The sequence below is a fragment of the Alosa alosa genome, chromosome 1, assembly GCF_017589495.1.
Source record: "Alosa alosa isolate M-15738 ecotype Scorff River chromosome 1, AALO_Geno_1.1, whole genome shotgun sequence".
Taxonomy (NCBI): Eukaryota; Metazoa; Chordata; class Actinopteri; order Clupeiformes; family Clupeidae; genus Alosa; species Alosa alosa.
This window is the reverse complement of record NC_063189.1, coordinates 42,554,645-42,568,557: the sequence shown is the minus strand read 5'-3', so window position 1 is coordinate 42,568,557 and position 13,913 is coordinate 42,554,645. Positions and strand designations below refer to the sequence as shown.

Here is a 13,913-nt window from a genome sequence, read left to right as displayed (position 1 = left end):
TGCCATGATCATTAATACGGTCCAATCGCAGCAGGTGAGGATGGTTTGGAAGGCTTTATTAGAAGAAATTAAGATATTCAGAAAATGATAGGCCTACTTTGTAATGATGAACAAGCAGCAAACTGTTTCAGTTTTAGTCCATTTAATATATTTTAAACATTATACAAATTCATCATAAATGCAAATGTACAGCTTAACACAAGCAGGCAAGCACTAAATGTTATTATCCCAAGGGTTAAATAGGGAGACAATGCACCCTGACAAGAGGAACGCTCAAATTGGGGTTTTGAAAAGACAAACCATCTTACACTTAATTTCTGGTATTCAATTTCAGATGGTTTTATTCAGGAAATAAATAATAAAGGACTTAGTCAATTGTCCTGAAACACCATCTTATGCACTGTTACATGGCTTGTGAATTTTACCAGGCAAATTTGGAAATTTCAGCAGGAAATTATATCCGCAGAAATATAATTCCAATAGATCATGCACCTGTCAACCAAACCTAATCCAATATCTATAATTCACCAAGAGTGCACAGACAAAGAATCATCTCATTGTAACGTTCTGGCTTTCTGTGTTGACCTTCTGAATATGTCATTGCAGATCTTAATTTCTGTCTGTGAGACTTAGTTCATTAACGTTATAAGGATGATACATCTTTTTTTATTGAAACTGTCCCTAACTCTTCTACCCCCCTACACCTTCCACCCCTTCTTCCTCTATAGGGGAAAGACCAAGAAGCCAGAGAAGGTGGAGTACTTCCAGCCCCCCATCAGGTTTCCTCTCTCCAGCTTGAGGTAGGCCTTATCCCCTCGCTCCATAATCACCAGGCCAGCGTTGGTGGCCGCCTCTCTTGTCACATCCTGGTCCCCTGCGAAGGCAGATATCATAGGCCAGCCATTCAGCATCAGGCTCACCTAGGACAATAAAGGGTCACTGAGTCATTCATTCATCTGTGCGGTTAAATATCAAATGAGAATATCTTGAGATTTGATCTGTCTGTGTACATGAATAAGGACATTTTTATAGGACGCCTTCGTAACAAGTGTAGTCTATGTTTTCTCTGTTGCGATGAGGATTTCTCACCTGTATGGTTTGCCTGTTGTATGCCTTTACCACATGGAAATTGAAACTGTACACGCCTCTTCGAGGAGCCAAAAAGACACTGCTCTCTTGGTCAAAGTGACTACCCACATTCACCAATATCTTGGTTGGAGAAGAAGAGGCAAAGAGAGATAACTATTAAGACAGTGGCTGAAAGCCATAAACATCCAAATGAATACAGAGCTCATGTCATCAGATATGACGTCCACGCGAGATTTTAGAATAACCTGCTCACCTGATCAAAATAAATGATCATGGTGCGATTGCTCATGTCTGTGGGCTCATGGTTGGTCTGTCGGGTGACAGAGAAGGCCACCCTCCCGGTGCCCGAGCGTACTGACATACCCAGGGCGTTGCCAGCGGGCTCCGAGGACGGGGTGGAGTCGCACACCACCAGGCACTTTCCCTCCAGCACGATGGGCTCCGTGTCGTTCTGGGCACACACTCCACGAGGCCCCCACAGTGGCAGTGGCAGCAGCAGTAGGCCCAGGAGCACGGTCAGCATCAGCCCAGCAGACTGACCACACGGCCCAGCCTGCCGGCGCCACGTCATCCACGGAGTGGCCATGGGGTCTCTAATTCACTGCAGCTTCACCTGGGAGTGACTCAATTATTCTCTATGATGTGTGCAGGCAAGTGCTCTTTACAGCATTCATACAACTGCCTTGTGACTAATGTAGACTTCAGTTATTTTGGTCAAGATTTTGGGCTAGCTGCACTTAAAACAAATTGCTACAATCATATGAGGAAGCAAATAGGCCTGAAAATTGTCAACAGGCTGCTAGACAAAAAGCCCAGCTGCTGATATTTCAGAGGTGCTAAAATATGAATATTATCTGGATAAAATTATTCCACACACAATGCACAAAACGTGTGGTACAGATTTCAGCAATTTCTGAATAATATGTTTTTGTTTCTTCCCTCAAGCACACCTATCTTTGTCCATTTCTCTGGATCAAAGGGTCTCCTATTTAACTTGTGACAAAGACTAAGGAAGGTAATGGGCTTAAACGCCTCAGTTGATATCAGCCATCATCCTGAACAGGGCCTGTGAAAAACAGGGGAAGGAAGGAAAGGAGAGAGAGAGAGAGAGAGGGGGGAGTGCTGGAGTTATAGGTGGGTTCCCATGACAGCAGAACAGGTGAGGAGAAGCTGCAGTGGGCAAAAGGGAGGGATAGTGAGGGAGAGAGAGAGAGAGAAAGGCGGAAGAGGAGGAGGAGGGCATGAGGTAACGCTCTGGATTGTTGTCAGCAAGAGGGTGAAACCAGCCAGGAGGGAGTGAGAAAGAGAGAGAGAAAAAGGAACAACTCCACTGAGAGACCATCTGTCTTTCACACGCTTTCCCTCCCTCCTGACGTTCCACAACATGCCCCCCTCCCTCCACCCCCCCACACTGCCCTCCCACGTATACACAGGCTATCCACCTTTCTTTTCAATTCACCGTGACTGTTCATTAATCATCTTTTAAAGTCTATTTTTTCTAAATGAGGAGAATGTAATTTCAAAAACATGATTCAACATTTTATTTCAGTTCCAGATTTTGACATCATTTTCTGTGCTTGGAAAGAATTTCGACATTGTCATAATTGACCAGTTATGATTTCATTCAATTTACCATCAGTCCATTCATTTACATCCTTGAAGCTTCAAACTGTTGACATCATTAAGTGTGAACATATGAATAGCATTAAAATACTTTCTACACCTTTAACGGCCCATTTTATAGCGATCCAACACAACGCAACAAATCAGGTGAGATCAAATCCATAACTGCAAACAAGACAAAAAAAGTCCTGGATATGGAATGTGTCTTCCCATTAAGTGTCATTCCATTTCCTACCTTAACATAAGAATTCACTTCAAACAATTTGCAATTGAAGACATAAAACCTACCAACAGAGACCATGATTAAAGTATTAAAGTGTGAATTCACCTGTTTCAATTTGATGGACGTCCAGTATAGTGCCCGTGAGCTCCGTGTACCAGTCCTCCAGAGAGATGGAATAGCCTTTGATTTGTAAGATCTGCCACAGCCCTACTCACCACATCAGCCACTGGACCCTCCCCTAAAAATCACCCTCCCACAGTCTGTCTCTCTCTCTCTCTCTCTCTCTCTCTCTCTCTCACACACACACACACACACCACACACACACCACACACACAGTACACATACAGTACACATAGCCCTTTTCGTACCGTTTAAACATCCTACATTCACAGGTGTGAATATATTTGGCTTTAAAACAATTACAGACATGATTTAGATAGACAAAATCAATGACAGGCACATCACATTTACCACAACACAAACAAGACTCTGACATTTCTATGAATCTAGAATCTAGACAGTCTGTTCACTCACTCGAGGTTGTTAATGTCCATATAAATGGATGTTTATTTATTTATGTTTTAATTAAAAGCTTAAACGTCATGGTTCACAGACATGATAAATTATACTTTGCCTGTTTTCCATGCAAAGGCAAAATTTAACTCCCCAAAAATTAGAACCAAAACTAATGCTATACTATATAGTGAGACAAGCAAAAATATATGACATGTCACCACCTTGTGGTAGATTTGGATACTGCCTCCAAAAAGGTCCCCACCCCTCTGTTGATTACAAGCCTAACTGTGAAGTTTTGGATGTAGATGGTTCATTATAACAAAACATTGACAGTCTCATCTGTGTGCATTGTGTAGGGCAATTTGACAGGTAGGGACAGCATCTTGTGAGCAGTGCCTCTCAGTCTAGCTCTAGGCCAGGATCCTCCCACTGGGTGTCCAGTCCCCACTCTTCCTGTATCAGTGCCACTCTTGATTAGGTTTACACATGTAAGTTGTTATGAACTGCACTGAATATTCAAGATCATGCCACGTTGATTTCAAACAGTTGTTGCTGCAGTAATGATGGTAGATGTCAGGTCTTCAGGAGTTAGACTGAGCACCCCTTGCTTTGTGCAGAGTCCTGACTTGGCGGGGGAGTCTGTTTGGTTGGGGACATCCTGACGATGGAGACGCGACTGTGGAGGTCGGGCTTGTAGAGGCCGAAGCCCAGGCACACGGGCTGGGTGAAGGTGGTGCTGAAGGTGTGCAGATGGGCCAGCCTAGAGTACGGTCCTACCTCTGAGAAGGTGATGGTGCCCACCTCGTAGTCCAGGGCCAGGGCCACGCGGTTGCCGGTCATCTGTGTGGAGAGACGGATCTTCCGACGGTTGTGCCATGCCGCCAGTTTCCGGTCATGCTGCTGTGTAAGACTCCAAGACACCTGTCAATCATTATGGAAATGCTGGCATTGAACAAAAGGACCATGCATGTCAATCCTTCCAGACACCCCAACAGTATAACCCCCCAGAATAATCCAAAAACAAAACTATGTAGCCCCTTCTTCTAGAAAAACATATAAACCTATATAGCCTCTCCCCCTACTCTAATGTTAGGTCCCTTAGATCGGCCACGCAGGGGTTACTGACGGAGCTGAAGGCCAATCTCAAGCACAGGGGCTACCGTGCCTTTGCTGTCGCAGCCCCCAAACTGTGGAACAGCATCCCTACCTCCATCAGATTCGCCCCTTCAGTTGACTCTTTTAAATCCCAGCTCAAAACCTTTTCTCTCTAGCGTTTCCCCATTCATCTTGACCAGAGCCCTGCTTGTACTGTTGTCTCTTTCGTGTGTTTGTATTTTTATACTTTATGATGTGTTTTGTATGGCCTGCCTCTGTTTTATTTGTTATATGTTTGCTTGTATGTTTAAACGTGCTATATAAATCTGATTGATTGATTGATTGATAGCCCCTTCTAGAACACATTATATTCATTTGAAGAGATATATTCAAGAGATAACAAAACTGAAATTGATAATGATGTATATTAAATGTATAGTGGTAATAGAATGAAAAATACAGTAGGAAGTTGATGCATAGCCTATTCAGAGCTGGATTTCCCACCTTGTTATTGCCAAAGGCTGTGCCCAGTTTCCCTTTCCTCTCAATGCTTGGGTAGGTCACTGCTATGTCCCAGAAGCCCACGACCTCCAGCTCCCAGTAGTGTGTTCCTGACGAGAAGACCTGCAAGGACAACACCTGAGACCAGTGGTCGAAGCGGTCAGGGTGGACCGGACGCTGTCTGCGGATCTTAACCCGCTCGGCCGTCCGCAGGTCCACAGAGATGCTCAGGAGAGGGTGGGCCGAGTTTTGGTCCAGACTGAGGGGGCTGCTCACTGAACGACAAAGACAGAGGCAAGGAAAGGAGAAGTGAGACACAAAGGTTGCTGATCTTCAGTTCCTAATCCCTCCCCTAAGGACCTCTCTCCCTCCCCCTCCCCATGTCCTGCCCTGCACTGAAAGTGTTCTATCTATCACTGCTATCAAGCACACCTGATTAAGGTTAGTATGATGAAAATGACAGTGGCCACAAATATCTGTGTTCAGCCACTGATGGGAGGGTAGAGGCTGATGAGCAGAATTGAGACACCCTCAGATAGAAACTATGAGCAGAACCATGTGAGGCCTGAGTTCTCTCTCTCTCTTCTGTAACTGTTGAAGCACCTACACAGCTCTCTCTTGAGGTCGCTCAGGCAGCGCAGGGTGGCTGTGATGAACTCGCGGTACTTGTGCTCCAAGTACTCGAGAATGCGCTTGCGGTCTATGTTCGCTGGTCTCGGGCTGAACATTGCCAAATTCAGATCATTCATCAGTCTGCACACAAAGAAAAAAACATCTTAAAGGCGCTGCCTCACACATACCGGTACTCTCTTTCACTCAGACTGAAAGACAGACACATACACATACACACACACACACACACACACACACACACACACACCTCTAAACATCCCTACATCTATACAAAACCACAGCAAGAACGTCCATCTTTAGCCTATTTTAACTTTACAGTACAATAATAATTCTAAACTCTTTATTCTACACATGATTGACTTACTTTGAGTCATCGCACTGTAATGCCTAGAAGATACAAATATACCAGTAGTAAGAGCCAGAAGATACAACCTGACATGAAAGTCTTCAGAGTGGTCATGAAAACATAGTCATAGTACTACTGATTTAAACTTTTAAAACAATTTAAATGTGTGGTCCATGACTCTGGCAATAGCCAGTTAAATGACAACTCTCATTTCTATGATCTGTAGCAACAGGTTGATTGGCTAGATTTGTCTTTGGCTTGAACAGAGCCAGAATGTCTATTTCTCAATTATAGAGCCATAACTGTATATACACACACACCACCAGGTAGAGGACCATGAGCAGCAATTAGCTGAATTTGACAAAAATGTGTACTGAATTAGAATCAGACTCTGTCTCTGCTTTCCATGTGCTATGAGTCGAGTCCTCACCCAGATGAGCAGGAAGGGGTCTCTCTCGTCCAGGAGCGCGGTCACGTAGTGGTAGATGGCCTGGGTTTGGGTGAGGTCAGCCCTGAGGCGGCCACCGTCCTCCTGCAGGATCTGCAGGGCGTCCTGCCTCTCGTGCTGGGTGCTCTCTCTGAGAGCCAACACCAGCCGCTCCACGTGCAGCTGGAGCCCGGAGCTCAGCCTCTCCGCCTGGGCCTGATCCGTCTTCACAGACTCCTGAGGGGGACAGCAACCCAACCCCAACCCCAGGCTTTACATACAAGGCCCAAATGACTTCACAGGCAAACCAGTGTGTAATGATTTTGCGAAGTCAAGTCATGTGGTATGTGGTTTTACATGCAATAAATAATTTTAAAAAAGATACAGCAAACGTAACAAATACAGAAAAAGCTTACATTCAGTGTACGTAATGTTTTTTCATGGTCCTTGAGAATCTTCTCCCCCTCTTTCATTTTATCTTGTGCTTTCTGAAGAAGGCCTCTTAATGTACACTACAGACAGAATGCAAATCAGAACTAATATGCATGCATGTATATACATGCACATACATAACACACATTTTCGGTTTGATTGACATAAAAGATTGTCAAACCCAATTTTGTCTTGTTGTGACCTTCGGCAGGATCTGAACCCACCTTAAATTCATCCTCCACCTTTTTTAGGGCCCTGACACGATGCTGTCGATGAGCCCCGTCCAGGATACAGTCAGCACACAGGTACAGGCTGTCGTCACTGCAGAAGTAGCGGAACAGTTCCTTATGCTGAGGACACCTGTGGTGGAAACAGGCTGTCAGGAGAGACACAACACACCTTCAAAAAACCTATAATCCTACTGCACCAAAACAATATGTGTACCCAAAATCAAGAGACATTATTTTGGTTAAATGTGGCTGAGAGGAATAATTGTCTAGGATGTGGCCGAAACCTCTAAAAACTAATCCAAAGCCTTGTGACTGTAGAATTCACAACCATGCAGATCCAATCGGGAAACAGCAGAGGATTGGGGTGCTTGGCTCCAGATTGGGTGCTCTTGTCCCAAAGTAACATTGATGACCAAACCTAGCCTGAGCTTTACCGTATGCTAGTTTGCTGCCTACCTCCGGCGGGACAGGTCTCCCAGCGGCTCCACCAGCAGGTGTGAGCTGAAGGCGGGGCAGTCCAGGTGTGGCTGCAGGTGCTGGGCACACAGGGAGACCTCGCAGCGCAGGCAGGTCTTGACCGCAGCGGCCCGCTCCTTCTCGCACCCGGGTGGGCAGCTGTCGCACAGGACCACGCGCAGCTCCTCCTGGCACTGCAGGCAGGTGAAGCGGCCCTTCCTGCCCTCCTGCCCCGTGCCTCTGGGGGCCCAGGCCTCCCGCACGCAGGCAGGGCAGAAGCTGTGGCCGCAGGGCAGCAAGTGGGCCTTGTTGAAGAGATCGCGGCACATGGGGCAGGTGAGCTCCTCCTCCATGGAGCCCATGCCAACGGCTGTGTCAGGAAAGAGAGCAGAGATGGAGGAGAACGTTATTACGTTTATTAAAGTTTATTAAAGTATAGTATTATACAGTTTACCAGATTGGGTCTTCAGGTGGTTTCTTAAAGTATAGTATTATACAGTTTACCAGATTGGGTCTTCAGGTGGAATAAAAGGCTTTGGATTTGTATTAGTCAGAATGTAGAAGGAAAATGTCATATTGATTTAATGTTTCATTTTGTCTAATAAACATAAAGTTGAAAAACAAAATGCAGTTTACTAGAGTAGTTTCAGGGTGTGTGTGTAGAGAGGTCTTTAGGACATATCTGTTCCTACAGCAATAATTTTATGTTTCTCATTCTGAGGAAACATATTTCAATGTTAAATTCTTAGTGCCTGTAGGGGATTTCACACAGCGGCCAATCAACAACCAAGCCTATTTACCGTCAAAAACAAAATCACTTACACAACCTTTGTGGGCAAAAAAACATCGCCAACAGAACAGCAGTAGATCAAGCAGTAGAGGGAGAGCAGATAGCTAACAAACGTTCAGAAAAAGTCCTGTTGGCAAATTTGAGGAAAAGTTGGTAAAGGGGCTATTTCACACAATTTGAGGGTGCTGAATTCAAATATTTTGTTTACCAAGCTCAATTTTTAGTTTTAAGCTTGCTAATTAGCATAGTTAGCATAATTCACATACTTTTTGGTTTTGCCATCAGATATCGTAGGAATTGCAAAAAATAAGGCATTAATATACTCTTTATGTATCAGATATGTTGTAGGACAGGACAGGAATTACCCCAATGACCCTCAAGTAGCAAATGAAAATGAGATAAAATTAAAATATAAATTGAAATAATAGCTAAAATTCAGTATGACGTTTAGAAGCAAAATAGATTCCTTGATAATAAATTGATAGAATAGTAGGTGACTGCTCATTTTTCTGTAGTATTTTGCCACTAACTATTATGAAGAGTTGTCAGTCTTTACAGAGGATTTACACTGTATTTTATTTTACTGTAAAGGCGACTGTGCTTGCCTAGTTAAAACATCACTGGTGTTCTTTCCCATCATTCAAATCCCAGCCATGCAAAAAAATGGAAGAGTGTGCATGTTTGAGGGTTGCTGAAGAGTGCTATGGAGATTGCATTATTTTCAAATAAAAATATAGTGCAACAAAAAGAAACATTCTCCAGTGCATCATTACTGCATGATGCTGAAAGGGAAGTGGACCTAGGATAAATCCTCAGCTATGAACTGATTAATGTCCCTGTACTGTAGCTATTGCAGATAGCGATGGTTATTTGTGAAGTGGAAATAAGTCATCCTCACTCAAGTGCTGTCTAGCAATGTCGAAGGTCCAGTAGTGATCACTACAAAAACTGCTCATTCAACACTGGTAATAGATGCTCAAGATCTAGTTATGTCTTTAGGGCACCCATCTGATTGCAGCACATTAAAGAAGTATGCAGGAAAGTTTGTAAGAAACTTTTGTATTGTTATTTGTTATTTGTTATGTGGTAGCAAATGATGTTGACTATCAAAGAAATAGACCTAATGTAGGAATGCACACAGATATTGCAACAGATACGCTCAGGCCAATCCAAACTTTTCTCATCTGTTTTTCTTCGTTGGTGGAACACACTGCCAGTTCCTACAAGGGCAGGGTCATCCCTCTCCATTTTCAAAAAACTCCTGAAGACCCAGTTGTTGAGAGAGTTGCTTTAAAACTTAACTGTTACCATGTTGTTAGTCGCTTTGGTTAAAAATGTGTCAGCCAAATGTAATGTAATGTAATGTAATAATGGTGTAGGCATATCTGATTAAGACCCAAAGAGTGGTTGAGACATACTTATTAAATTACACTGAGAGAAAAGAAGACTATCTTCACTTTTTCCCTTTGCAACTGTCAAAGAAATCCTATAAACACAGGAAGGCCTAGGGTACAGTAGCCTACATCAGATGGCCTAAAGATTAGGCTCTTCTGCATAGCATTAAGTGATTTGCATGCAGTAATTTGAACACTGACCTTGATCTAGCCTACTTTGGCTATTTAAAGGTAATTTATTGCCAAAACATCACACAATATAAATGAGCTATAACAAACAATAAAGGACTTAATCACACACAAACTTCTATTTTACTGACTACAAAAATAATAATTATGTAGGAAGTTTAGAAGTTTGAAACCCAGAATTGACCAAAAGTGCACCAAATTCAACACAAATGACTCAATACACTTGGAGGAGGCCTGCGGCCTTCCTTTTCCAGATATTTTAGGATTTGGATATCGCTTCGAGTATCGAGTATCAAGATATTTATGGCAGATATTGTATCGAAGTCATAATTTTGGTATCGTGATAACTATGCCAGAGCCACTCTGTTTTCTAGATGTCAAGGATCGGAGGCTCTACCACCAACAAGTGATGCTGCACAATGGCATATTAGAAGAGCACATTATCAAGCTCTAGTATGGAGGCAAGCACACATACCAAATCCAGTGTTGCTAGAAGTAAAATGTTTTTTACTTGACGGTTGTTGCTGACGGTAGATGCAGTTCTGCATTAGGCTTATTGCCGCTATCTAAGTTCATATGTACTGTAGGATATATTCTGAGTTGAAGGTTATCTGTGCAATTTGTTATTGTGATGAAATGCATTAAACACCACGAGTGACTCACTATGTTAGCAATAAAAATATGGTTGTGTTTTGATTAGAATTTCCGAGTTTATTACATGTTAACTGTAATCATGTTCCCATTAAATATGTTAATAAACTATAGTATGGCTTATTTAATGCTCAAACATGTATTTAGAGAACACTTTTATTTGGTTTTAGTGATTACTTTTGAAATCAACCCAATTCAGGGATAAATAAGCAAACATAATCGCTATTTTATGTTAAAATGCTGATTATGCAGCTTAAAACTGAGAATTGAGCTTGGTAAACAAAATATTCAGAATCAGCACCCTCAAATTAGGTAAGAAGGGTGGTTTACCAACTTTTCCTCAAATTTGCCGTCAGAAGTTCTCTTCTGTGAAGCTGCTCTCCCTCTACAGGCACCTTCCTTCATCTATGCTTTATTGATTAGGCCCACACCTCCACAAGCCTCAAAAGTGGTATCTGGCGACCCAGACCCACCCCCCTCCACACTCATGATGGGTTCTCTACCGACAAATTCTCCAATTCTCTTCTTTGTTTTTGTGTCCATATATCATCCGATCAGCAACATAACCAGACATCTACAAATCTGCGGGCATCTACAAATACCAACATATATACAAGAAAAACAAGTTGCATAAGTGGGATACAAAACTTTTTTTAACTCAGGGCATACAATGTTACATTCTAGGGCTCTTGTGTGTCTGACATTTATTTACAACATACTGTTATGGAAAGTATTAAGGCAGTGTAAAGTAAGAACTACTAATCAGTCTGCTGTTCCAGGTCCAAAGACTTGTTTAATCTGCCCTTACATTAAGCTTAATCCTGTTTATAAGGACTTTTCTATTCATTCATCAGCCCCATGTCAGGAGAAGAAAACTAGTAAGAATTCCTTGAGGAATGTTAAATAAAAAAAACTGAGCTTATTCCATGAATTATATCCTTGGAAAACTTCCGTCCAGTCCATGTTTCACAACAGGCTGTAATACTAACCTGACAACACATTTATCACCTCGCCTCAAGCCTCAATCCCTGCCTGTCTCACCTTAAGGATCAAGAGATCAGCCCTCCCCCGGCCCCCACTCCCAGCTGTCCTGCAGCTCTGCACCTTGGCTACATGTGCTTGGAAGTTCCAGCCCATCGTCTGGCCCAACCTTAACATGTCTAGACATGCCTTGCATTCAAGAGACAGCTGACTTCAGTAGGAAGCCTACCTGACTGGATCCAACCAGTGATGTCTGTCAGAGTTCGGTCACCATCAAGCGTGATCCCAGTGAAGCAGCGCACAGACGTGGTCTGTGTGAGGGAGTACGCTAAGGCAAGCTTATCCTACTCTATTTGTCTACTTAAACTGACAGGCTGACCTATGAGCGCAGGAGCTACTGAGCCACAATGGTCACATGACCCAATAACCATCGGAGAGGAGGAGGGAGGGGGTAGGGGAGTGCCACTATGGAGAGGGAGGGTGTTTGTGTGGTACCGGTATGTGAGTGTGTGCCAGTGGTCACACCGTGTGTCTACAAGAATGTTGATAGAAATATTCTCTCTTTGCATTTATGTGGGTTAGGCTACTTGTGAGTACATTGTACTCCATTCTCAAACATGATAACGCAGTAGTTAAGGGGGTGAGCACATAGCCTGAAAAGTTGTGGATTCAATTCCTGGCTTCCACCGTTCAGCCCTTAAGCAAAGCACCTAACCGCAAGCTGCTTCAAGGACAATGGCCCTTTTATTTGGATAGTCTGCTAAATGATTTGTGTAAATGTAAATGTGAGTGTAGTGTGAGAGACTGGCTACCTGGACCACAGAGGTGCAACAACATTCATTTTCTTTATACATAATAAACTTCCAGCACCAGTGATATGATATTAATAGCAGAGACATGTTGTTGCCATACAGAAGACTAATCTGTTCAAGGGTATGATGCTAAGTAAAAAATAATTTTAGGGAGAACTTTAAAGGCTGGCCATGCAAAGGCTCATATGGGCTGCACTGTGTGTATCTTATGGAATTTAACGTTAACGTTAGATATGCAGTGGATGTAAGTTTAGCGTACACTGTAAAACCGAACAGTACAAGTAAAACAATGTTTTTGATTTGTAAACACTCAAAAATGAAAAAAAGTTAATAGTACTCTAATCGTCAGTGTTACTTGAACAAATTTGAACTTTTAAGTTGACAGCACTCATCTACGGAGCCCCCCGGGTGACATGGGGAAAAAAAACATGGGTTAAAAAAAAAAAAAGTAATAGGAAAAAAAACATGAAGAAGAAAAAAAAAAAAAAGATGTACTTTTGCGAGATCTCGCTGCGCGTCGAGGTCCGGTTCGCCCTGTTGGGACTTATTTTCCCAATAATGACCAGCGTTCTATACATTATCCCTTACATATATGTGTGTGTGTGTGTGTGTGTGTGTGTGCCTGTGTGTGTGTGTGTGCCTATCATGTATTATGTGTTGTATCATGCTGAATATTTGATATTTTATCAGGTAATGGTATTCTAACAGTTTTCTTACAGCCCAGGTTGAATTATTTAAGGCTGCCACAGATAGGACGGAATGAAGTATAAGTATATATACTCTTTTGATCCCGTGAGGGAAATTCGGTCTCTGCATTTATCCCAATCCGTGAATTAGTGAAACACACAGTGAGGTGAAGCACACACTAATCCCGACGCAGTGAGCTGCCTGCTACAGCGGCGCTCAGGGAGCAGTGAGGGGTTAGGTGCCTTGCTCAAGGGCACTTCAGCCGTTCCTACTGGTCAGGGGTTCAAACTGGCAACCCTCCGGTTACAAGTCTGAAGCCCTAACCAGTAGGCTACGGCTGCCCACCCAGTAGGCCACGGCTGCCCACAAATGAGCTTGGATCCATGCAACAACAGCTTCAAGGAGACCCATGCAACAACTGCTCCGCTGAGCTCCTGCACCCCTGCTACAACGGCTCCACTGAGTCCCAAGACCCATGCAGCAACAGCTACACCGAGCTCCAGGACCCATACAACGACGGCTTCGCTGAGCCACAAGAACCATGCAGCAACAGCTCCTCTGAATCCCAGGACCCAGGCAACAACGGCTCCGCTGAGCCCAAAGGCCCATGCAGCAACAGCTACACGAGCTCCAGGACCCATGCAACGACGGCTTCGCTGAGCCACAAGAACCATGCAGCAACAGCTCCTCTGAATCCCAGGACCCAGGCAACAACAGCTCCGCTGAGCCCAAAGGCCCATGCAGCAACAGCTACACCGAGCTCCAGGACCCATGCAACGACGGCTTCGCTGAGCCACAAGAACCATGCAGCAACAACTATGCCGAGCCCCAAGACCC

The 13,913-nt window shown here is 43.6% G+C and overlaps 2 protein-coding genes across 3 annotated transcripts; both read right to left on the bottom strand.

Annotated features, from left to right (window-relative positions):
* Positions 1-285: 285 nt before the first annotated feature.
* On the bottom strand, positions 286-3,202 carry cbln12 (cerebellin 12). Its single transcript, XM_048254937.1, has 4 exons — positions 3,041-3,202; positions 1,343-2,155; positions 1,090-1,209; positions 286-920 (listed from the first exon to the last, which is right to left on the bottom strand). The coding sequence occupies exons 2-4, from the start codon at positions 1,673-1,675 to the stop codon at positions 723-725; spliced, it is 651 nt and encodes a 216-aa protein (XP_048110894.1). The 5' UTR covers positions 1,676-2,155; positions 3,041-3,202; the 3' UTR covers positions 286-722.
* Positions 3,203-5,507: 2,305 nt separating this feature from the next.
* trim110 (tripartite motif containing 110) lies at positions 5,508-11,920 on the bottom strand. Of its 2 annotated transcripts, XM_048254824.1 has the most exons (7): positions 11,807-11,920; positions 7,573-7,942; positions 7,111-7,246; positions 6,871-6,966; positions 6,458-6,691; positions 6,046-6,068; positions 5,508-5,801 (listed from the first exon to the last, which is right to left on the bottom strand). In XM_048254824.1, the coding sequence occupies exons 2-7, from the start codon at positions 7,932-7,934 to the stop codon at positions 5,591-5,593; spliced, it is 1,062 nt and encodes a 353-aa protein (XP_048110781.1). In that variant the 5' UTR covers positions 7,935-7,942; positions 11,807-11,920; the 3' UTR covers positions 5,508-5,590. The 2 variants fall into 2 exon arrangements, with proteins under 2 accessions (XP_048110781.1, XP_048110791.1); XM_048254834.1 differs by lacking the exon at positions 6,046-6,068 and having other exon boundaries at positions 5,712-5,801.
* Positions 11,921-13,913: the final 1,993 nt, after the last annotated feature.